Here is a 25,237-nt window from a genome sequence, read left to right as displayed (position 1 = left end):
AAACTCTTTGGTTGCAAGTAACAGAAACTAAGGCCAGCCAAACGAAGCAAGAGAAAAAAAAAGTAGGGGACACCTATCACCAGGATACTGCGTATCTCATGAGAAAGAGTAAACAGTCAGGGCACAGGAAGGACGGGGAGCAGCGCTGCACCAGAGCCCTCAGCAGCTAGAGTTCTGGCATCTTATCTGTAGCTCCACTAGGAACCTGACTTGTGTCTCCCAGTTACAAATTCTCCAGAAAGATAACCCAGGGGTTGGAGTCAGCTGTCTATCAGTCCAATGAATGACGGGCAAGGACAGCTGCCAGAGGGCCCAACCCTGAGGCATGAGGTGCAAAATTCTAGAAGGATCAGGCCAGACACCCCAGTCAATGTCCAAGACAGGAACTTACACTAGGTTTTTTTTTTAAATGTACTTGTATAAAGAATATTCTCTTTGTAAGCCAGTCCTCACATGAGAATGTTCTTTTCCAATGTACTCCAAGTCTCCACCTGCCTTTGACTCTTCATTTCTCTCCAAAGAGCCATATTCTGACCTTTGCTTTCTCACAGTGACTGGGACCATCCAAGTTGTGCGCAGGATAGACCGAGATGCAGGTGAATTAAGACAAAATCCCGCCATATCTCTGGAGGTTCTGGTGAAGGATAGACCCTTCGGGGGTCAGGAGAATCGCAAGCAGATAACCTTCATTGTGGAAGATATTAATGACAACCCCTCGACATGCACCAAGTTCACCTTCAGGTATTTGCCTTCTGAGACACGTGTGGGCATGTCACCTCTTTGGGGGTGCTTGGATATTCTGGTATAGCCTGGAGGGGACTGACGGATTGTGGGCACCTGTGACACAGCTCAATAAAATAAGTAGATTTGAACTGTCCCTTTAGGTGAGAGATTTTCCTTCCTCATCCTTTTTTCTTCCCTCTCTTCCATTTTCTTTCCTCTTTGTAATCTCCCTTCTCCACTTTCTTACTCTGTTAAAAAATATTTTTATTTTGCTCTCTTTTACAACACGTTCATCTCCATTGGTGACAAGTCCACAGGACTTGTCAGGCACTCTCTGGACTGTACCTTTTCTTTATTTATTGGCAAGATGGTGCTGTTGGTTAGCAGTTATAGTAGATACTTGAGACTTAGGATCGGTAACTAGGAGCTCCCAGAGAAGCGTGCCACCAGTAATATGAATAAATGAAACCAGGTATTTACTTAAAACAAAACAAAGCATCTAATTCACTTTACACAACTTAACTGCCTGTGAACAAAAGGCAATGGAGAGGGGGGAAAAGGCAGATACAAATTCTTTTGGATATTTTGACCTGTTCTTTGTCTCACAATCTACTCACCGTTATTTTAAAATAAAGTCCCTTGGAGGAGGAACCAAGATGGCAGAGTAGAAGGACGTGTTCTCACTCCCTCTTGCGAGAACACCAGAATCACAACTAGCTGCTGGACAATCATTGACAGGAAGACACTGGAACTCACCAAAAAAAGATACCCCACATCCAAAGACAAAGGAGAAGCCACAATGAGACGGTAGGAGGGGCGCAATCACAGTAAAATCAAATCCCATAACTGCTGAGTGGGTGACTCACAGACTGGAGAACACTTATACCACAGAAGTCCACCCACTGAAGTGAAGGTTCTGAGCCCCACGTCAGGCTTCCCAACCTGGGGGTCTGGCAACAGGAGGAGGAATTCCTAGAGAATCAGACTTTGAAGTCTAGTGGGATTTGATTTCAGGACTTCAACAGGACTGGGGGAAACAGAGACTCCACTCTTGGAGGGCACACACAAACTAGTGTGTGCATTGGGACCCAGGGGAAGGAGCAGTGACCCCAGGGCAGACTGAACCAGACCTACCAGCTAGTGTTGGAGGGTCTCCTGCAGAGGTGGGGGGTGGCTGTGGCTCACCATGGGGACAAGGACACTGGCAGCAGAAGTTCTGGGAAGTACTCCTTGATGTGAGCCCTCCCAGAGTCCACCATTAGCCCCACAAAAGAGCCCAGGTAGGCTCCAGTGTAGGGTTGCCTCAGGCCAAACAACCAACAGGGAGGGAACCCAGCCCCACCCATCAGTAGTCAAGTGGATTAAAGTTTTACTGAGCTCTGCCCACCAGAGCAACACCAAGCTCTACCCACCACCAGTCCCTCCCATCAGGAAACTTGCACAAGCCACTTAGAAAGACTCATCCACCAGAGGGCAGATGGCAGAAGCAAGAAGAACTACAGTCCTGCAGCTTGTGGAACAAAAACCACATTCACAGAAAGACAGACAAGATGAAAAGGCAGAGGGCTATGTACCAGATGAAGGAACAAGATAAAACCCCAGAAAAACAACTAAATGAAGTGGAGATAGGCAACCTTCCAGAGAAAGAATTCAGAATAATGATAGTGAAGATGATCCAGGACCTCAGAAAAATAATGGAGGCAAAGATCGAGAAGATGCAAGAAATGTTTAACAAAGACCTAGAAGAATTAAAGAACAAACAAACAGAAATGAACAATACAATAACTGAAATAAAAACTACACTAGAAGGTATCAATAGCAGAATAACTGAGGCAGAAGAATAGATAAGTGACCTGGAAGACAGAATGGTGGAATTCACTGTTGCGGAACAGAATAAAGAAAAAAGAATGAAAAGAAATGAAGACAGCCTAAGAGACCTCTGGGATGACATTAAACACAACAACATTCGCATTATAGGGGTCCCAGAAGGAGAAGAGAGAGAGAAAGGACCAGAGAAAATATTTGAAGAGATTATAGTCAAAAACTTCCCTAACCTGGGAAAGGAAATAGCCACCCAAGTCCAGGAAGTGCAGAGAGTCCCATACAGGATAAACCCAAGGAGAAACACACCAAGACACATAATAATCAAACAGGCAAAAATTAAACACAAAGAAAAAGTATTGAAAGCAGCAAGGGAAAAACGACAAATAACATACAAGGGAACTGCCATAAGATTAACAGCTGACTTCTCAGCAGAAACTCTACAAGCCAGAAGGGAGTGGCATGATATACTTAAAGTGATGAAAGGGAAGAACCTACAACCAAGATTACTCTACCCGGCAAGGATCTCATTCAGATTCGATGGAGAAGTCAAAAGCTTTACAGACAAGCAAAAGCTAAGAGAATTCAGCACCACCAAACCAGCTCTACAACAAATGCTAAAGGAACTTCTCTAAGTGGGAAACACAAGAGAAGAAAAGGACCTACAAAAACAAACCCAAAACAATTAAGAAATTGGTCATAGGAACATACATATCGATAATTACCTTAAACGTGAATGGATTACATGCTCCAACCAAAAGACACAGGTTTGCTGAATGGATACAAAAACAAGACCCATCTATATGCTGTCTACAAGAGACCCACTTCAGATCTAGGGACACATACAGATTGAAAGTGAGAGGATGGAAAAAGATATTCCATGCAAATGGAAATCAAAACAAAGCTGGAGTACCAATACTCATATCAGATAAAATAGACTTTAAAATAAAGAATGTTACAAGAGACAAGGAAGGACACTACATAATGATCAAGGGATCAATCCAAGAAGAAGATATAACAATTATAAATATATATGCACCCAACATAGGAGCACCTCAATACATAAGGCAACTGCTAACAGCTATAAAAGAGGAAATTGACAGTAATACAATAATAGTGGGGGACTTTAACACCTCACTTACACCAATGGACAGATCATCCAAAATGAAAATAAATAAGGAAACAGAAGCTTTAAATGACACAATAGACCAGATAGATTTAATTGATATTTATAGGACATTCCATCCAAAAACAACAGATTCCACTTTCTTCTCAAGTGCGCATGGAACATTCTCCAGGATAGATCACATCTTGGGTCACAAATCAAGCCACAGTAAATTTAAGAAAATTGAAATCATATCAAGCATCTTTTCTGACCACAACGCTATGAGATTAGAAATGAATTACAGGGAAAAAAACGTAAAAAACACAAACACATGGAGGCTAAACAATACATTACTAAATAACCAAGAGATCACTGAAGAAATCAAAGAGGAAATCAAAAAATACCTAGAGACAAATGACAATGAAAACACGATGACCCAAAACCTATGGGATGCAGCAAAAGCAGTTCTAAGAGGGAAGTTTATAGCTATACAAGCCTACCTAAAGAAACAAGAAAAATCTCAAGTAAACAATCTAACCTTACACCTAAAGAAACTAGAGAAAGAAGAACAAACAAAACTCAAAGTTAGCAGAAGGAAAGAAATCATAAAGATCAGAGCGGAAATAAATGAAATAGAAACAAAGAAAACAATAGCAAAGATCAATAAGACTAAAAGCTGGTTCTTTGAGAAGATGAACAAAATTGATAAGCCATTAGCCAGACTCATCAAGAAAAAGAGGGAGAGGACTCAAATCAATAAAATCAGAAATGAAAAAGGAGAAGTTACAACAGACACCACAGAAATACAAAGCATCCTAAGAGACTACTACAAGCAACTCTATGCCAATAAAATGGACAACCTGGAAGAAATGGACAAATTCTTAGAAAGGTATAACCTTCCAAGACTGAACCAGGAAGAAACAGAAAATAGGAACAGACCAATTACAAGTAATGAAATTGAAACTGTGATTAAAAATCTTCCAACAAACAAAAGTCCAGGACCAGATGGCTTCACAGGTGAATTCTATCAGACATTTAGAGGAAAGCTAACACCTATCCTTCTCAAACTCTTCCAAAAAATTGCAGAGGAAGGAACACTCCCAAACTCATTCTATGAGGCCACCATCACCCTGATACCAAAACCAGACAAAGATACTACAAAAAAAGAAAATTACAGACCAATATCACCCATGAATATAGATGCAAAAATCCTCAACAAAATACTAGCAAACAGAATCCAACAACACATTAAAAGGATCATACACCACGATCAAGTGGGATTTATCCCAGGGATGCAAGGATTCTTCAATATACGCAAATCAATCAATGTGATATACCATATTAACAAATTGAAGAATAAAAACCATATGATCATCTCAATAGATGCAGAATAAGCTTTTGACAAAATTCAACACCCATTTATGATAAAAACTCTCCAGAAAGTGGGCATAGAGGGAACCTACCTCAACATAATAAAGGCCATATATGACAAACCCACAGCCAACATCATTCTCAATGGTGAAAAACTGAAAGCATTTCCTCTAAAATCAGGAACGAGACAAGGATGTCCACTCTCACCACTATTATTCAACATAGTTTTGGAAGTCCTAGCCATGGCAATCAGAGAAGAAAAAGAAATAAAAGGAATACAAATTAGAAAAGAAGAAGTAAAACTGTCACTGTTTGCAGATGACATGATACTATACATAGAGAATCCTAAAGATGCCACCAGAAAACTGCTAGAGCTAATCAATGAATTTGGTAAAGTTGCAGGATACAAAATGCACAGAAATCTCTTGTATTCCTATACACTAATAATGAAAAATCTGAAAGAGAAATTAAGGAAACGCTCCCATTTACCATTGCAACAAAAAGAATAAAATACCTAGGAATAAACCTACCTAAGGAGACAAAAGACCTGTATGCAGAAAACTATAAGACACTGATGAAAGAAATTAAAGATGATACCAACAGATGGAGAGATACACCATGTTCTTGGACTGGAAGAATCAATATTGTGAAAATGACTATACTACCCAAAGCAATCTATAGATTCAATGCAATCCCTATCAAACTACCAATGGCATTTTTTACAGAACTAGAACAAAAATCTTAAAATGGAGACACAAGAGACACCGAATAGCCAAAGCGGTCTTGAGGGGAAAAAACGGAGCTGGAGGAATCAGGGTCCCAGACTTCAGACTGTAATACAAAGCTACAGTAATCAAGACAATATGGTACTGGCACAAAAACAGAAATAATAGATCAATGGAACAGGATAGAAAGCCCAGAGATAAACCCACGCACCTATGGTCAACTAATCTATGACAAAGGAGGCAAGGATATACAATGGAGAAAAGACAGTCTCTTCAATAAGTGGTGCTGGGAAAACTGGACTGCTACATGTAAAGGAATGAAATTAGAACACTCCCTAACACCATACACAAAAATAAACTCAAAATGGATTAGAGACCTAAATGTAAGACTGGACACTATAAAACTCTTAGAGGAAAACATAGGAAGAACACTCTTTGACATAAATCACAGCTAGATCTCTTTTGATCCACCTCCTAGAGTAACGGAAATAAAAACAAAAATAAACAAATGGGACCTAATGAAACTTCAAAGCTTTTGCACAGCAAAGGAAACTATAAACAAGACAAAAAGACAACCTTCAGAATGGGAGAAAATATGTGCAAATGAATCAACGGACAAAGGATTAATCTCCAAAATATATAAATAGCTCATGCAGCTCAATATTAAAGAAACAAACAACCCAATGCAAAAATGGGCAGAAGACCTAAATAGACATTTCTCCAAAGAAGACATACAGATGGCCAAGAAGCACATGAAAAGCTGCTCAACATCACTAATTATTAGAGAAATGCAAATCAAAACTACAATGAGGTATCACCTCACACCAGTTAGAATGGGCATCATCAGAAAATCTACAAACAACAAATGCTGGAGAGGGTGTGGAGAAAAGGGAACCCTCTTGCACTGTTGGTGGGAATGTAAATTGATACAGCCACTATGGAGAACAGTATGGAGGTTCCTTAAAAAACTAAAATAGAATTACCATATGATACAGCAATCCCGCTACTGGACATATACCCAGAGAAAACCATAATTCAAAAAGAAGCATGCACCCCAATGTTCATTGCAGCACTATTTACAATAGCCAGGTCATGGAAGCAACCTAAATGCCCATCGACAGATGAATGGATAAAGAAGCTGTGGTACATATATACAATGGAATATTACTCAGCCATAATAAGGAACGAAACTGGGTCATTTGTTGAGACGTGGATGGATCTAGAGTCTGTCTTACAGAGTGAAGTAAGTCAGAAAGAGAAAAACAAATATCGTATATTAACGCATATATGTGGAACCTAGAAAAATAGTACAGATGAACAGGTTTGCAGCGCAGAAATTGAGACACAGATGGAGAGAACAAACACATGGACACCAAGGGGGGAAAGTGGCTGGGGGGTGGTGGTGGTGGTGTGATGAATTGGGCGATTGGGATTGACATGTATAATTGATGTGTATAAAATTGATGACTAATAAGAACCTGCTGTATAAAAAAATAAATAAAATAAAAGTCAAAAATTAAAAAAATCAGTGAAGTCCCTTGTGATTCTGGGTTAATATGACTCTTGCAAAACAGTACTGTCTTTCCACTAACTATTTTGTCTCAATGCCACAAGATGAGTAATTCCCCAGGTTAGCTTCATCTCTGTGGTTTCTTAATAGCTAGTCTCCAGTTTCTTGGGAGTCTGAAGGTGGTTCCTCCTGGGGGTGGGGAGGGCACCTCTGCAGCGACCCTTACTGAGAGAGTGTCCTGTGTCTGGAGCAAAGCTGAATAGGGAAAGAGTCTCCCTCTGAGATTATCTTTGCTTTTGCAAGTTCATTTTTTAAGCTCTAGGTAACTCTGGACATAGACCCGATACATAGTGTGGCCATGCAAAGGACAAAGGACCCTAGACAAAGATGATCTAGGATAAGCAGTAGAAATACAAACTCCTTTATTATGCTCTTCAATGTCCCCCTGTTTTCCTCACTGGCATGCCCAGCATAGCGCTAAGAATCAAGTGGCCTTGAGCCTGGCATCAAAACAGCTAAACCCTGTTCTGGACATACCCTACTTGCCTCTTCAGATCTAGCTCCCAGCCTCCCCAGCCCTGCTCTGTGCCCCAGGAGGCTGACCTCTATGGAAATCAACTGCTCCCTTGCCCCGCACCTTCCCGTTGGCCCACGGAAAGCCCTGGAATGAGGGGGAGAGAGAAGTCAGGGTATTTATCCCCTGGCTCCCTCCCTGTCAGCGGCATGAGCCCCTCCACCTCCTGAAGGTCTCAGTTCCTATTAGGCCGCCCTCTGCGCACAGCACCCTCTGCCCCTGGTTCCGGTTTCGGGAACTGCTCCCTCCTCTGGCTCCTTGAGGCCTAGCAGTGGAAAGGGAGGCCCACTCTTCCTAGACCTAGACCATCCTTTGAAGTTTCCATGTACCGTGTGTACACGTTGTAACAGTCCCTTTACTAAACCCTCCCAGAATTATCTTAATTTGCCATCTGCTTCTTGCTGAGGCCTCTATCAAATCAATAATGGCCTTGACCATGTGATAGGCTCCTATCCCAACCCCAAGAACAGAGTCTGTTTGATGGGTGAGAACAGTTGTCATGGATAGTTAGGACCGTGACTTTCACACCATTTTCTGCATAAATCAAACCCACCACTGTTAAGAGAAGTTTGGTCCCTGGGATGGAGTAGAGGTGATCCACAGAGTCACTCTTGCACTTTCTTTGAAAATCTAAAGCTATGCTAGTGCCCTTGGGTGGCTCCAGTGCATCTTGGGAAATTCTTCTCCTCATGTCCTGCTCTTCTAGACCCTCCTGCTTTCCCCTTCATTCTCCTGCCCTAAGAGGTGGGGGAAGATGGTTGAAGAGTAAGAATTCTGGGTATCAATGATTGGAGAGGACTGTGCTATCTCCAGCCTTCCTGGTCAATTTTCTCCCCTCAGTGCATTTCTGGTAAGTGTGTACTGTGGCTTCCTGTGGTCCCGAGTCCCCTGACGTGTGAGATGACAGTTTACAAACTGCATTCCATATTAGCTGGTAAAATCACATTTTGAATATCCTAGACTGTCCAGACAAGCCCATGCAGAGTCCTGCCCTTGATAATCTTCTCTCCAAATTAGCCTTGAAGGTCAACGCCAGCCAGTAACTGAACTAATTGTATTTATTACTAAAGGTAACTCTAAACAATGTTCCAGGAGGGCTCTGGGCTTTTGCAGTGGGAGGAACTTGCAGTCGTCCTGTAAAAGCCAAGATATGAGGAGGGGCAACAAAAGGGCTCCTCCCTCTGCAGTCCGGAAAGTGAGAGTTTTTACTCCCAAACCCCAGCTTTGTTTGCATACTCCAGGGAGGGGCTGGGAAACCCTGACCTGCATCACCCACCACTCTCCCATGCCTAGCATCTTGTCCATTCCCACCACACCAGAGTGGAAGCACCCGGGCAGGTCAAAAGCAAGCCAAACGACAGCACTGGCGCTGCCACAGGCTCTGGCAGCCCTGTCCCTGAATGTTTACTCTTTCTTCAGGGCTGTTGGCACAGTCTCTGCGGCGGAGTTTGGGGGAGCAGGTAGAAGAGGCTGGGAGGGCACCAAGCACCCAGTGGATCCCACGAGGCAGGCGGCTTCGTGCCAGGTTCGCTGCCATCCCCGTGGGTCCACGCAGGCTCTCAGGCGGCCGAGAGACAGAAACAGCCCCTGCGGCTTTCCCAGGCTGGTGATGAATGAGCCCAAGGCCCTGATGGAGGCATCAAAGGCCCCGTGACAGAGCCGCTCTGGTTGTAAATTGTCAGGCGCTTGGCTGAAAGCGCTTCGCAAGCTGTTTGTGAGCCAGAGGCAGAGGACGTCGGCTGGGCCTGTCACCTCCAAGTGGGGGGGGAACCGTGGTCAGATGGCTGGGAGTGAGGGCAGCCCGCCTTTGAGGCAGGGAGTGATGAATGGGGGGGGGAGTGGTTTTCCAAGTCATGCGTTTAGGGGAAAAATACCAAGTGGCGGGGGAAAATGAAAAGAACATGCCAGGCGGCCCTAAGGGGCCAAGTGTGAAGGCCTCTTTTGGAGGGCGTGAAATGTCTGGCTTCAGGACCCTAGAGTCTTTGGGTGATGCAACCTTCCGGCTTCTGCAGACTTGTAATCAAGGCTCAGATCCCTGAACCCTCTGTGGGCCTGGAGAGTCATTGATAGAACCGTAAGTAAAATTTACTGTGACTCTTAACACTGACAAGAGGATGGTGCCTGGATGCATCAGCTTTCTGGGACAGGTCTTGAAACTACCCTGAACCAATCTTTCTTCATCTGTAAAATGGGGACAAGAACACAAACCTCTAGGCAATGAGGGGATGAGAGACAGAGTTTTTAAAGTGTTTGGTAGGATACCACATATAGTTGGTATTTAACAAATAGTATCTATTCTAAGTATTTATGAGTAAAACCACGACATCGTGCCACCAAGACAAGAATGGAAATGCTCGGACTCCAGTCCTGCTGAGACACAGAGACATCGTGGAGATTCAGTTACACCTGTGAGAAAGACCGCTTTCCCACAGCAAACCCAGTTACCCTCAGCAGCACAAAAACAACCTTGCCGTCAGACTTGGCTCCATGTTTGCTAAGCCCATTTTAGCTGCCATGAAGAGCTGATGTGGAACGTAGAAAGCAGCATAACTCTGTTGCAGAGAGAGGTGATAGTACAGAGGATTAGAGACACGTGTTGATGCTCCGAGAACAAGATGCCAAGACAGGATTAAATGTGCGAGGCTTTTATTAGTGGAAATGCCTGTGGGAGAAGATGGGGAGAGAGCTAGGCTAGGCTGCGAGGGTCATCAGACCGTGATGCAAGTCTGACCTGAGAAAAGGAAGGAGGGAGGGTGCGTGGGTGGGAATGTTCTAGTCTGTTCTGCAGTCCATGAACTTGGCTAGGGCACTGGGGAGTCCTGGAGCCAAAGTCAGCTGTCACAGGACAGGAATGAGTCTGCCTTAGTATCTCTGCCCTGCCCTGTCGTTGGCACACGACCTCACTGCAAATACAATGATGGATTTCAGAGCCGAGCAGCTGGGGTCTGTGATCATTCTATTCCTGCAGCTGTAGGTCTTCCAGGCACATTCTCCTGGCAGCCCCAATATATTTTTGTAAGAAATCCTGCCCAAAGCAAAACATGATTGTGGTAGGGAAAGAAAGAAAGAAAGAGAGAAAGGGAGAAAGGGAGGAAGGGAGGAAGGGAGGAAGGGAGGAAGGAGAGAGAGAGAAAAAAGAGAAAGAAACTACTAGCCACACAAATTCCTCTTTGCCTGTACATGAGCCACTTTGCAGTGTGATTTTGCCATTCCTCCCATCAAGAGATGGGTATCTCTTTCTACTCCTTGAATCTGGACTTGACCAGGTGAATTGCTTTGGCCATCGGAACATTCACAAACATGGCGCAGCAGAGGATTGAAAGGTGTGTGTGCATTGGGACTTGCTACTTTTGGAAGCCTGAGATCTCCATGAGAAGAGCCCAGACTAGCCTCCTGGAGGATGGGAGGTAATATGAAGCAGAGACCTCCCACCTTCCCACCACACCTGTGAGTGAGGCCGTCCTGGAGCATCTAGCCCCCACCGAGCTGCCAGTGACTGGAGAGACCAGCCAAGTTGGGCTGGAACCAAAAGAGCGAATGGATAACCCTTAGTGTTGTAAGAAAGAATAAACGTCTGTGGTTTTAAGCCACTAGGTTTTGGGCTGGTTTGTTATGTAGCAAAAGCTAATCAACATGTCCATCTTATAGATGGAAAAACTGAAACCTGGAGACGTGTGAAGTCCCTTAATGGGTCTGGAGGTGTTACCATGCTTCCTCAGAGTCTCCCACTTCACGCTGGGCTTGACCAGATGGCTCTGAGTTTGGGGGCAGCTTTACTCATTTGCATACTATTTGCCTCCCCGCTGCAGTGAACTGAGATTGGGACCCAGAATTCAACCTTTAATAAGCCTCTATTGAATGAATGATGCTAAGGTGTCAGGAGGCCCTTCTATGACTTCGAAGCCATGAGAACACAAGTGGAGGAATTTCCAGTCTTCTAAGCATGGGAGGGGAGGGAGGGGTGCAGGGGTACAGCGATCCCCCCCAACCAGATTATCAAATCCTACAGGCAGGGGCAGAATTTCTATTTCTCTTATATTCTTCTTCACTCCTGTGCTACTCCCATAAGCTACCATTCATTCATTCACTCAACAAATATTTCTTGAGCGTGCCAAGAACAAAGCAGATAAAGATCCCCAGTCTTGTGGAGCTTACATTCTTGGGGGCAAACCGGTGATAAACAGGATATGTAAGTAAACTGTATAGTATATTGGAAAATGGTAAGCACCAAGCATTAAACCTAAAGGGGGGAAGGGGAGAGGGAGCAATGGGCTGGGGGCGTTGACATTTTAGTTGGGGTAGCCAGGGAGCCTCCTGAGAAGGTGCCATTTGATTCGCGACTAAAGATAGGGAAAGAGCAAGCCGTGCGGACATTTGTGGGGAAAGCATTGCACAGTAGGTGCAATGGCCCTGAGGCCAGAGCCTGGGGAGGGTCCAGGAGCACAGGGAGGCCAGGGTGGAAGGAGAGTGAACAAGAAGAATTAGTAGGAGACGAGTTCAGACAGGTAAGGGGTGGAGGTGGGGGTGGGCGCACGTCATGAAAGATGCTGTAGATCAGAGTTACGACTTTGAGTGAAATCAGGAGCCCTCTGCGATTTAGGAGCAGAGGAGCGACGTGATCTGACATTTTCACAGGATCCCTCTGGCTGCTGTGTTAAGAATCCTCTGAAAGGAGTCAAGGGCAGAGTGGGGACACCAGTTAGGCAGGTACTGCCTTAACCATGGACTTGCTTTCAATTGAAATGAAAGCCGGTGTGTCTAGCCTGGGGCCTGTGTTAGAAGGAATGCTCAGTCACCATTTGTTGGGGGGGAAATATTGAATCGTGTCTTTTCGCCAGCATTATGGTGCCTGAGACAGCAGCCACGGGGACGTTGCTTCTGGACCTGAACAAGTTCTGCTTTGATGATGACAGTGAAGTACCAAACAACCAATTCAACTTCACCACGCCATCTGGAGTGGGCAGCAGCAGCAGATTTTTACAGGATCCAGCTGGCTCTGGGAAAATCGTGGTCAGTTAACGGTCACTGCATCATCGAAAGGGCATTGGGGAAGTTGGTCTAACATGCATAGTGCTTTTGCTGCCCCATAGAGAGAAATTTCCAAAGTAACTCCCTCTCCCAGCGACTGTAACTGACAAACTTAACAGTGACTCTGTTTTCCCCATTTGCTCTTTATTTTACCCAAGTTCCAGGAATTGTTTGTTATGCATGGTTATGCCTGGGGTGCTAAGGATTGGATTCTTTCTTGCATAGCTCGTGGTTTGCAGGCTGCGTGCCTCGTTAGCATGCTTCCACAGGCACATATCAGTGCCCTCTGGGCTCAAGCACTTTTGTTTATTTCAGTGCTCATTCCTCGCCATAGATGTGTGAGGTGAGAGACAGCAGGGCCAGGGCCATGAGTGTGTCCTGCTAAATTCCGCACTGTAGAACCACTGGAGACCCAAAAAAGAGGGGCATCTCCACTGGGGCAAATACATAATTGGAAAAAGAATGGGAGTAAAAGGCAGGTCTCAATGAGCTGTGTGAGACATTTAACAACAAGGTTCCCACTGGAGAGTTGGGGGGAAAGGAGGAGAGAGGTAGAAGGGCAGGGTAAGGTGGAGGTCTTACAGGGGGGTGGTCTTGATGGGGGAGATCTTTGCATCAGAGATAAAGCCTCAGGAAGAAGAGCAAGCAGCCCACTAGCCATCCTCTCAAACACCCCCTTCTCCACCTCCCATCCCCCAAAAAGTCGTATCAATTTTATTCTGTCAACTAAAAATAACTTCTATTTTTTTCTGTTTGAGAAATTAATACATGTTCACTGTAGAAAATGTAGGAAACACAGAAAGGCACTCCTATTCAGTAATAACCACTATTAACATGTTGATATATTTCCTTCTTGTCTTCTTCCCTATGCACAGATTTTATGTATAGTCTATACGTATATGCATAAGTATTCTAAATGACGGAAATAACCTTGCATGTAGGATTCTGTATCATGCTTCTCTTTGACTTAACCTGAAATCTTGAGCCTATGCTGGCCAATAGTGCTTGATGAACATCTTTAAACAGATTCTCTCTCCTGATAAATTCTTTCAAATAAGTTCTCTAGCAGTGAGCAAAGGCATGGACATAACTTTTTAAAGCTCCTCCTATGGGAAAAAATGCTTTCCAGAAAGGTTTTGCAATTTACATGTCCACTAACAGTACATGAAAATGTCAGTTCAATTAAAAGGATTGTTTATTCTGTGTAATCTGATCTCTCTGTTTTAATCTAGTTGATTGGTGATCTAGATTATGAAAATCCAAGTAATCTAGCAGCCGGCAATAAATACACTGTGATAATCCAGGTGCAGGATGTTGCCCCTCCTTACTATAAAAGCAAGTATCATTTTGGTTTATTTCATGAAGCATCTTCCTTGAGTAGCAATGACTAAACTGTGCTGGGCAATGCTTGGGCTTGGGCTGGGGATGTATTTATGTTCAAAAGGAGACTTCCAAAACCCCAGCACTTCAGAATCAGCCCAGCCTCCTCCTGTCCTTCACCAAGAACGGTTAATCAGTCTCCAAGTCCGTTCTTCTGTGTCACCTACTAAAATCTCGAGGATCTGCTGCCTTCCCCCCAACTCCGCCGCGCCTCCATCCCACTAGTATTGCTCTAATGCAGAACCTCCTCTTTCCGAGCCGAATTACAACATTCAAGAGTCTTTCTGCCCACCTTTAGTCTTGTCCCTCTCCAACGCATCCACCACATTTCTGACAGTGATTTTCAGGAAATGCAAATGCCACCGTATTACTTCTCGCTGAAAGCCCTTGAGTGTCTCCCCATAGCTGTCAAGTTCACATTCAAACTCTTTGGCTTGGCACAAAGCAATAAAGCGAGTCACATGAATTTTTTGGTTTCCAAATGCATATAAAAGTTACATTTACACTACATACTGTAATCTGTTAAGTGTGCAATAGCATTGTCTTAAAAAAAATAATGTACATACTTTAATTAAAAATACTTTATTGCTGGGCTTCCCTGGTGGTGCAGCGGTTGAGAATCTGCCTGCCAATGCAGGGGACACGGGTTCGAGCCCTGGTCTGGAAAGATCCCACATGCCGCGGAGCAACTGGGCCCGTGAGCCACAACTACTGAGCCTGCGCGTCTGGAGCCTGTGCTCCACAACAAGAGAGGCCGCGATAGTGAGAGGCCCGCGCACCGCGATGAAGAGTGGCCCCCACTTGCCGCAACTAGAGAAAGCCCTCGCACAGAAACGAAAAAACCCAACACAGCCAAAAATAAAAACTAAATTAATTAATTAATTTTAAAAAATACTTTATTGCTAAAACATGCCAACCATCATCTGAACCTTCAGCGAGTCATAATCTTTTTGCCACGGTAACATCAAAGATCACTGATCACAGATCACCGTAACAATATAATAATGAGGAAAACGTTTGAAATATTGCAAGAATTACCAAAACATGACACAGAGACACAAAGTGAGCAAATGCTCTTGGAAACATGGTGCCGATAGACTTGCTCAACACAGGGTTGCCACAACGTTCGATCTGTAAAAGACACAATATTTGCAAACTGCAGTACGTAAAACGCAACAGAATGAGGGATGCCTGTATTGTGATTTAATTTTTTTTCCTATTTCCGTTTGTAGATAATATCTACATTTATATCCTAACAAGCCCAGAAAATGAGTTTCCTCTTGTCTTTGATAGCCCATCCTACGTATTTGCCGTGTCGGAATTAAGCCCACGTAAGTAACCGACGAGACCCAGACTCCAGTGCTCTCGACAGACCCCTTCACCGGGACGCGCTTGGGCGGAGGGAGGCTCGCTGTCAGAGGCCCTGGTGGTGCTGTGCACAGCGACTCACAGCTGATTCCTGTTTACTGCATGTCTCACTTCTTTTTAAATTCTCCTCACTGTGGAGGAGCCCTTCAGGTGAAATCCAGATTTGGAAAACTGTTGATTAAACTGCATGTCTCTGAACCCCCTGATTGCCTCTTTGTCTGGGTGCCTGATTCGGCTAATCCTCTCTTTCTGCAGCCTAAGTTTTCCCTTGGTCTCCACTGTGATTTTTATCCAGCTCACTCAGAGAATTGACATTTAAAAATAGAGAGAAGGCTTCCCATTTCTAGATTTCTTTCATTTAAAAACAAAATAAAGATGTTTTCTCTCTGCCTTTGAAGGATTCCCTGGAGGCCTCTTTTTCCGCCCTTTAGGCCGCCTCCATTTCTGCAGGCTCCGCCCCACTCCAGCTGGGTTTCTCCCCGTCTCTCCCAGTGAAGGGGAGACTGCTAACTCTAGAATAATCAGAACTCACCACCGTCTTTGAGACTTTGATTGTGGATGCTTCTACACTCAAAACCAAACAAAACAAACCCCACAATCTCCCTCTAAAATAATCTCCTCTTCACTTCGTTCTCTCTATGATGAGCTCCATTTCCTGACATTACATTTTAAACAAAACGCAAAAAGAGGGTCTGAAGAAAACGCTGTCGATTCCTTATGCCTTATCCAGTGAATAATAAGTGCAACAGGAATAGGCTTTTTATGAATTCACAGATCTTGCTACAATTATTAATCACCTACTCTGGGTCAAGCACATAGTGCTGTTCTATATAGTTGAATAAGAGAAGATCCTGCCCTTGAGGAGTATAATTTATGAGGAAGAACTTCTATAAAACAAGCAAGCCAGAAGTCCAGCAGCCCACCAACAAGACTTGCAAAATAAGCAAAATGGAACAGGATTTAAAAATCAAAATTATTCCAATCATCCTGTTGCTAAACCCTTAAAAATTATGTTTTTCATCTTGTTTTATAAGAGCAACCCATGCTCATTATAGAAAATTTGAAAAATAAAAAAGACAACACTGCTGCAAAAAGATGTATATGTGAATGTTCTTTGCAGCGTTAGGATCATATAATAATTGGTGTGCTTGGAGTCTATATGAGGGTATGAATTGTCTTTTAGACTTCGCAGCACTGCTTGAATCATACGGCCAGTTTCCTAGTGGGTGTCATTAGCGTCATTTGAATTTAAAAGATGTAAAACATACAGAGTTTGAACAGCAAAGAGGCCCCCAAAAGTCTTTCTGCCCATGGCACTGAGAGTGTCTGCTCCTGGTTCCTCCTCTCACCCCCAAAGCAGGACTAATCTCAGATACTATTTTCAGCAGTAATCGCAGGTACTTTATTCTTCCAGCTAGAACCCGGGTTGGACGGATGCAGGCGACAGATAAAGACTTCCCCCAGAGAGGCACTGTGTACTCCATCTCCACCGGAGGGGCCAGCCAGCACTACCCAAACATATTTTGGATTAATCCCCAAACGGGAGAACTCCAGCTGGTGACTAAAGCGGACTACGAGACAACGCCCATCTATATTCTCAGAATCCAGGCCACCAACAGCGAGGACAGCAGCTCAGTCACTGTGAGTGGGGCTATTTGGTGCATTCACACCAGCCCAAGTGGTTGACTTCGGGTCTCCCTGGCGCCCTCCAGGTGTGGCCGTAGCAACAAGGGATCTTAATAGGGCACCTCCTGCAGACATGACAAGAAATGGCTAGTGGTGTCCCGGACAGCACAATCGGACACCCATAGCAGTGCCAGGAAATAAAGATTGACATCTGTAAGCCCACGTTTATGGGTGACTGGGACGAGCGCTGAGATGGATGGCCACCCTGGGGGACAAGCTTCCTCCTGTTGCCCTTAAATCCCCCCTTGCTGCTGAGGTGGGCTGTAGCTGTGCATCGCCCCCAAGTAGTTTTACCCTGTTCCTACCCCGAGCCCCATCACACTAGATGGGATAGGTCTTAAAATGATCTGGCTTGACGCAGCGCTATGCTGCTTTGTAACCTCTGATGTTGAGAATCTGGTTAAATGCATTTCTGAGTCAGTAGGTCTGAGTAGGGCCTGAGAACCTGCATTTCTAACATGCTTCCAAGTGGTGCCGAGGCAGCTGGTCCATGGCCGTACTTTGAGGAGCCAGGCTTTGACAGGTCTGTGCTGCCAGTGGTTAGGAATATTTGAGGGTAATATGATGGTCACAAAGAGGGAACTATTTCTTGGTCTTTCCCGTTAGTAAAGTGAAAAAACATAAGGCAAAATGAACTCAGCTAGCGGCAGGCAGCCCTGTGTGATAGAATGACTGGTTCAGGGTCAGGAGACAGAGTTCATTTCTCAACTTTGATCCCAATTTGCCAAGGGGGTCCGAGCAATGCTTATCTTTGTACCCTGATTTCTCTCTCACACAAGGAGTGTCACCTCATAACCCAATGCCTGAATAGTCCAGTTCCCCTGATGACTTGCTTTGAATTAGTGGGACAATGTTTTCAATGATGTGTAAGGCTTGGCGTTGCTAGCTGAGAAAAAGATGTGTTAAGTTGAAGGTAATTGTCGTGTTTGTTAGCCTGGGTTTTTGAGAGGAATGAATGGAGTCCACTTTGGGAGCTAACTAGAGAGAACATTTCAATTTATTCCTGGGCTCAGAAATAGCTGAAATCCCCAAATTTCAGAGGTAGAATGAATACGACTCAAAAATTCATAAGCTTTTAAAAAGGGTGATGATCGCATAAGTCCCTTTCAGGGCTGACATTCTATGATTCCGTGCTGGCAGGCATCCCAGTCCATATTCCAATTCACCAGGCATAAAAGACGGTGATGAAAGAGAACAGGCTGGCCCCTGCTTGTGGCAGGCCAGCACCACCGGCTCAGTGCAGTGCTGAGATCCCGGGTTACACATAAGACCCCGGCTAAGCCAGGTCGCCTCCTTCTGTCCCAGTGGTTCTCAACCCTGGCTGCGTATTAGAATCGGGCGGGGAACATAAAAATCGTGCCTGGGGACTTCCCTGGTGGCGCAGTGGTTAAGAATCTGCCTGCCAATGCAGAGGACACGGGTTCGAGCCCTGGTCCAGGAAGATCCCACATGCCGCGGAGCAACTAAGCCCGTGCGCCACACCTACTGAGCCTGAGCTTAGAGCCCGCGAGCCACAACTACTGAAGCCCACGCGCCTAGAGCCTGTGCTCTGCAACAAGAGAAGCCACTGCAATGAGAAGCCCGCTCGCCGCAACTAGAGAAAGCCAGTGCACAGCGACGAAGACCCAAGGCAGCCAATCAATCAATCAATCAATCAAGGAAGAAAAAAAAAAAAAAAAAATCAGGCCTGGGCCCCACCCTCCAGGGAGTCCAATTCATTTGGTCTGGAGAGGGCCAGACAAAGTGGAGCCATGGTTGAGAGCCATTGTTCGATCTTCCAAAGTTAAAGACAGAACTTCCAACTCACAGGGGCAGCAAGCAAGGAAGCACAGGAGGGTCACCATAAATCCATCATCGTTCCTGGAAAAACAACTCAGCATCATCTGGGGATGAGCATATGTGTTTAGCTGCGTGTGTGTGGGGGTGTGGAAATGTATTATTATGTATATTATGCACATGTGCATGTAAACACACAACACACAGTAGAGAACTTAACAGCATAGGACTTGGAGTAAGACAGACCTAAGTTCAAATCCCAGCTCTGCCACTCACCAACTGAATGGCCTTAGGTCAATTACCTAATCTCCCTAAGCCTCAGCTTCCCCATCTGTAAAATGGGAATAAACATATTATCTATCTCGGATGAGGTTAAACCTCACTAATTCACAAAAAGCACATAGCCCAGTGCCTGGCACACAGTAAGGGCTCAATGATAACTACTCAGTAAGGCCACTTTCCTGCTGCTCTAGGTTACTGTGAACATCATTGAAGAAAATGATGAAAAACCAATCTGTACCCCAAACGCGTACTTCCTGGCCATCCCAGTGGATCTGAAAGTTGGCACAAATATTTACAATTTCAAGCTCACGTGTACTGACCTTGATTCCAGCCCCAGGTCTTTTCGTTACTCCATTGGCCCAGGTATGGTATTGATGTCAGTGGTCCTGGACCCTTGCTGAGGGCTCCTGGTGTTGGAGGCTGTAGCAGCTGTTTAGGGAGAAGGGGTGGGGGTATGAGCTCACACACTGATCTGGCACAGTGTGTAGGGGGTGGGGTGTTTTGAATGAGGAAACCAGGGATGAGGAGTCAAATGGTTCTGGAATTCCCAGTCCCCCCCCCCTTGGCTTCCCCTTCTCACCTAACTCTTCCCAGACTCCCATACCTGGCTGCCCAAAGGCCCAAGGAACAGTGAATCCCATTGATGGTGACCCCGCCACCCCCACCCCCAATTCCCAGCCTGTCGTAGGATTCATGAATCAGATTAGTGTCGTTTAAAAAAATTGTTTTAGTCCAACTCCTCCCCCACCTCTTTTCCTGCAAGCTTGTAGGGGGGGGGGCAGGGGAATCCCAGTCCTCTCCCTGGATAATGATAGATGAAATAGATTAAATGCATTTTGAAACGTGTCCTCAGGAATTCCCTTCTGCTCCATTCATTTTCTCTCTCTAAAAATATACCATTGTGGGAGGGAGAAAGAAGAGCACCGCTCAATGGAAATGAGACCAAAATAGTTCACCTAATGAAGTGCCGAGGCCAGAGACTTAAACCCAAACAAGCGGAGCAGTTTCACGTGAGAGAGTGAAAAATCCAGCTCCGCCGCCTGCTGAGCGCTGGCAGAGCCGGCACTGGAGCAGCAGGAAGCCTCTCGAGCAGGCTGTGTCACAAAAGCCAGGGGCAGAGCCCACCTCGAGACTGCAGTGGCCAGAGATGGAAATAATCCATACTGAGAACCCTCAGGCCTTTATGGGGCACTTCGTCGCTCGGGAGTAAAATTGCATCATCCTCTGGTCCATTTGCTGGTTTTTAGTTGGTAGTGAGTCTGCAGCCACCGGAGGAATGAGCAAGAGCTGCTTGGGCGGGCAGCCTCTCTGCTCTGGGCTCCCTAAGCTGTGAGCCTGCAGCCCCAAACGAGCCGCTGGGGAGGTGGGGATGGGGACTACTGTCCCTGCCAGCCCAGGGCGCACCTTCCTTTTTGGGGGACTCCAGGGACATCTGTCACGGGCGTGACCAGCCCGGTTTCATGAAAGGCGTGCAGTGAACTTGGCCCATGGCTAGGGACGTGGCCCCCTCCTCCCTCTTGCCGCCCACTGATTGGTCTGAGTGTGAGTTACACATTGTTACCAAGTTAATGCTGATGATGAGCCTTGGCCGCACCAGGATTGCTAGCTCTCTGCCTGATGCTCAGCGCGATGGCGGCCATTCTCCCTGCACACCTGGGCTGGTGCCCTTTTCTACTCTCATTTTCGTTGCAGCCACACTGGTTGTGAGCAAGAGTCTCTCTGTACTCATGAAATCTCTGGTGCTGTTCAGGCCCATATCCTATCACTGCCCCAGCCCTGGTACATCAGAAGTAGTCTACACCTGAGGTGGGATGTTTAAGAAAAAGACTGAATGTAGTTTTCTTCTAACCCTTATTTCTCACGCTCTTTTCTTCCTTTTCCCAAAATCCTTGCATCAAATCTCATTTAGGCAACATCAACGGTCATTTCACCTTCTCTCCCAACGCCGGGTCCAATGTTACAAGCCTGATCCTGGCGACTCGCTTTGACTATGCTAGTGGGCTTGATAAGATCTGGAACTACAAACTGCTTGTCTACATAACTGATGACAACTTGCTGTCCGTCAGGAAGAGAGCTGGAGCTCTTGTTGAAACAGGCACAGTGACGCTGAGTATTAGAGTCATTCCTCACCCAACCACGATTGTCACCACAACCCCCAGGGTAAGGGTTTTGGGAGCTGGACTTCCCAGTTACATCCCTTGTAATTGATGTTGATGGAGCCCCTTGACCTAGGAGAAATGTGGGGTGGACTGAAAAGGGTTGAGATGTTAGGATGTTGCCAGGAACGCCAACCATGGGCTGGATTGGAATAGTCACTGGGTGGTAGAAAAAATCCGGGTGAGACCTTGGGCTTATAGAACCACTGACTTTTCCTAGTCTGGTAAAGAAGGAGGTACACATATGCACAGACTTGTGATAGATCAGGCATTGCCCATCCAGGGTATGGACATGTTGCCGCCTTCACAAGCCCTTCTCTGCTTGCTCTTAAGAGCCAATACAAGTCCGTGTCCATGAGAGCAGCTAGCTGCCAGATGCTCTTCTCTACTTCTTTTGAAGAGTCACCATTTGTCAATCTGTACCCTACTCCCCACCTCCACTCCAAAAAAAATCCACTTGTTCAATCTGCAGATATTGATTTAATACCTATAATATGCCAAGCACGTTGGTGAATAAGCCAGAAATGGTCTCTGCTCTCTCATGGAGCTTATAGTGCAGGTTAGTGGTTCTCAGGTGCGGCCCCCACAGCAGAAGCAGCAGCGTCACCTGGAAACTTGTTAGAAAAGCAAATTCTCGAGCCCACCCCGGAACACTAAAGTTATACCTCATCCAACCATGATCATCACTACGGCTTCCAGGGAAGGATGTTGAAACCTGGAGTCCTTACCACATCCCCAGACCTACTGGATCAGAAACTGTGGGGTGGGACCCAACAATCTGTGTTTTTAATAAGCCTTCCAGGCCATTCTGATTGCATTTTAGAGCCTCTGATCTAGAGGGGGAGACGGATTACAAACAGGTGTGCAAATGAATAAACCACCTACAGATTGTCGTAAACAGTAGGAAGAAAATAAGCAGGTGCCACAATAGAATCAGTGTGATGAAGGAAGGGAGCGTCTTGGAATCTGACAAGAGGATTATCGCCCCTGGCTTCTTGGATGACCTGGCTTATATTCGTGCAGACCCTTTTATCCCCTTTCCTCCTGATCCTCGTAAAAGTTGCGCCCTTGGTCGGCAGCCCCATACTTGGAGTACGCCAGAGGAAAAGGAACCAGAACCTCAGAAAGCCACCTGTGACAGGTGGTCAAATTCTGCTTCTCAGAGTCTTACCAAGAGCTGCTTAATATTCCTTTCCTGTGGGCTGGAGTCAATATTACCCCCAATGAATGGAGGCATTAGGTGACCTGAAGGGCTTTCAGTTGTGGTAGGAGCCAGTAGGTGCCCCAAGTAAGGAATTGCCACCTTTCTGCAACTTACAACACAACCCAGCTCTGACATCTCCAACCTGGAAATCTCCATAACTTGCTTGTTATCGGTCTCCCTCTCTGGGAAGCAAATGCTGAACTTGAGGTCTCACTGTGATAACAGCCTGCTCAGCTGGCAGCACAGCTGGTAGTGAGTGAACACTGAGAAGCCTACAAAGTGTTAAAAAAAAACAAAAAAAACCCCTCAACTTTCATGGCTCATGCCTTCCCAGTGAGAGACAATAGCTATATTAGTCCCTAGCTTATGCCATGATTTGGCAGGAAAAAAAGCCAATGGAATTTTTAGCTTTGGGGAAGGAGAAGAAAGAGAATGAAATTAGGCCTAGAGTTGCTCTCCAGTTCCCTACATTTTCTGGGTTTCGGTCTCATGGATGTCTGGCAAGACTATAAATAAGGTGATGGGTTGAAGAGTGAGAACGATGAGCACACAGATGTCCGATGTTTAGAGCAAGAACAAAGAGCAGAATGAACGTTCAACCACCCGACGTGAGAGGGTTCTGATGTCACAGACGGCCAGCCTCCACTCATCCTCCCCCTCCTGTCATTCAAGCCCAGGATCACCTACCGGATCCTGAGGAAGAACGTGTATTCTCCATCGGCCTGGTATGTGCCTTTTGTCATCACTTTGGGCTCCATGTTGCTTCTGGGTCTCCTGGTGTCCCTGATCGTCCTGTTGGCCAAAGCCATCCACAGACACTGTCCCTGCAAGACTGGGAAGCACAAGAAACCTCTGTAAGTTGCCAGTGGGCTGGGCCCTTTCCCCATTTGCTTTCGGAGGATACTGCTTCTAGTGATGTCAGGAGAAGGAAAGGTAGACAGGATTTCTCCACAGGGTAGAGAGGGTGCCTGGAATGAAGAAAGGAAACGGAGCTAGGGGGGAGACATCCCAGCTCTCCTTGTCCTGGTGGACCCCCTTCATCACCTGCTGGGCCAGGAAACTGTTCCTTTGCTTTTCCCTGGCACCTGCCCTGTCCTTGATGAGTTCTCAGTGAAATCGGGGCTTCAGCCTCTTGGTAACCTCGTCCTGGATAAAAGCTCCAGAAACAAGGCCGGTTGTGAGTAGTAGTGGAATATGCCGTGCTGTTATTTGTGGAATATTTAAAGGATGGGATGGAATTAGAGGAAGCACAAAAAAACTAATAAGGGAATTCAGCTTTTGGCTCCAGTGACTGAACTGGGCTTTGGTGTGACTAAATAATCATTGTTCTTTTGCGTGTGGCCCTCTCAAGGGCTGTAAACGCAGGCCTGCTTCCTCTCCCTGGGAGGCTCACCTGCTCACTTATATGCCTCTTTCGGTGACACTCTGCAGAGTGTCTTTTACTGGCTAAAGGGAGGTACTGGAGTGAAGTGGAGAAAGCATCAAATTGTTACAAGCTTCCCCAGAGCCAGTTTCTTGAGTCTTAGTAGCTCTTACAATGAGAATGTGATGGTTCTGAGCCTGGGCTTTGGAGTCAGGTAAGGTTGAGGTTCAAATCTTGGCTCTGCCATTTTCTGGGTATATGGCTTTGGGCAAGTGACAACCTCTGTGAATCTCAGTTTCTTTATTTGAAAACCAAACAATTAAATGAGCAAATGCAAAGGAACCACTTAGCACTGTTCCTGATGTAGAGTAAATGCTTAATACACTATTTTTTAAAAAATCTTGTTGCATGATTTTTCATGGCTGAGTCCCAGTGAGCTTAGGATTCTAGATTCTAAGTTTAGCTCTGTACACCCAAGTATCGTGAGGTATTGGAACCTGAATTTTGGAATTTCTCAACAGCATAAAGAATGGGTGATAAGACTCATGTGCCTTTTAAAGGTATTTTGAAGATTAACTACTACTGTCAAATAATTTAAAATCTATGGATGAAAGGCTGTATAAAAGTATAAGTATTAGCATAAAGATGTGCATTGCATTTTGCCATATTTATTGGGGACATTCGTTGCTACTGGCAACCTTGACTTCAAGGTAAGAAATCCTTGAGCATCTGCTGAAATTTTAAAAAGCCTTTTAATTTGGACTCTACTCACAAATTGATTTGAGAAAAAAAAACCAGCTCCAAAAGAGTGATGCTTAAGCTTGTAAGGATGGCGGTGCTCTGTAATGGGATTTGGGCAGAAGTTCTTACAGGAAGTAATCCAATAGACACTGCAACTCACATGCAATTTATGGTTAAATGTGTGCCTTGAACCTGGTGGTTTCAGTTACCTTCTAAATATTGTTTTCAACATGGTTGACTTTAAAATTTTTTTTTTTTTTTTTTATTTTTGGCTGTGTTGGGTCTTCGTTTCTGTGCGAGGGCTTTCTCCAGTTGCGGCAAGTGGGGGCCACTCTTCATTGCGGTGCGCGGGCCTCTCACTGTCGCGGCCTCTCTTGTTGCGGAGCACAAGCTCCAGACGCGCAGGCTCAATAGTTGTGGCTCA

General features: G+C 45.4%; 1 protein-coding gene and 1 long non-coding RNA gene across 3 annotated transcripts in view; one reads left to right on the top strand and one right to left on the bottom strand.

The window, feature by feature from the left end:
* The window catches only part of CDHR3 (cadherin related family member 3), a 75,002-nt gene that overhangs the window by 41,388 nt on the left and 8,377 nt on the right, over positions 1 to 25,237 (top strand). The window contains exons 8-15 of one of the 2 annotated variants that reach the window (XR_014266951.1): positions 552 to 741; positions 12,668 to 12,839; positions 14,090 to 14,192; positions 15,470 to 15,568; positions 17,020 to 17,246; positions 19,541 to 19,712; positions 21,259 to 21,509; positions 23,382 to 25,034. Coding sequence is in view for 1 of the 2 variants with exons in the window: in XM_082473527.1 (XP_082329653.1) it covers positions 552 to 741; positions 12,668 to 12,839; positions 14,090 to 14,192; positions 15,470 to 15,568; positions 17,020 to 17,246; positions 19,541 to 19,712; positions 21,259 to 21,509; positions 23,382 to 23,563 (1,396 nt within the window). In the remaining variant the exon portion in view is untranslated. The remainder of the gene's footprint in view (positions 1 to 551; positions 742 to 12,667; positions 12,840 to 14,089; positions 14,193 to 15,469; positions 15,569 to 17,019; positions 17,247 to 19,540; positions 19,713 to 21,258; positions 21,510 to 23,381; positions 25,035 to 25,237) is intronic. The other variant, XM_082473527.1, reaches the window with a different exon arrangement.
* Positions 1 to 25,237, bottom strand: part of LOC309666300 — a 36,180-nt gene that overhangs the window by 9,021 nt on the left and 1,922 nt on the right. The gene's annotated exons all lie outside the window — the stretch shown is intronic.

Source organism: Balaenoptera physalus (genome assembly GCF_965194825.1).
Source record: "Balaenoptera physalus genome assembly, chromosome: 8".
Classification (NCBI taxonomy): Eukaryota; Metazoa; Chordata; class Mammalia; order Artiodactyla; family Balaenopteridae; genus Balaenoptera; species Balaenoptera physalus.
This window is presented reverse-complemented; position numbering and strand designations above follow the sequence as displayed.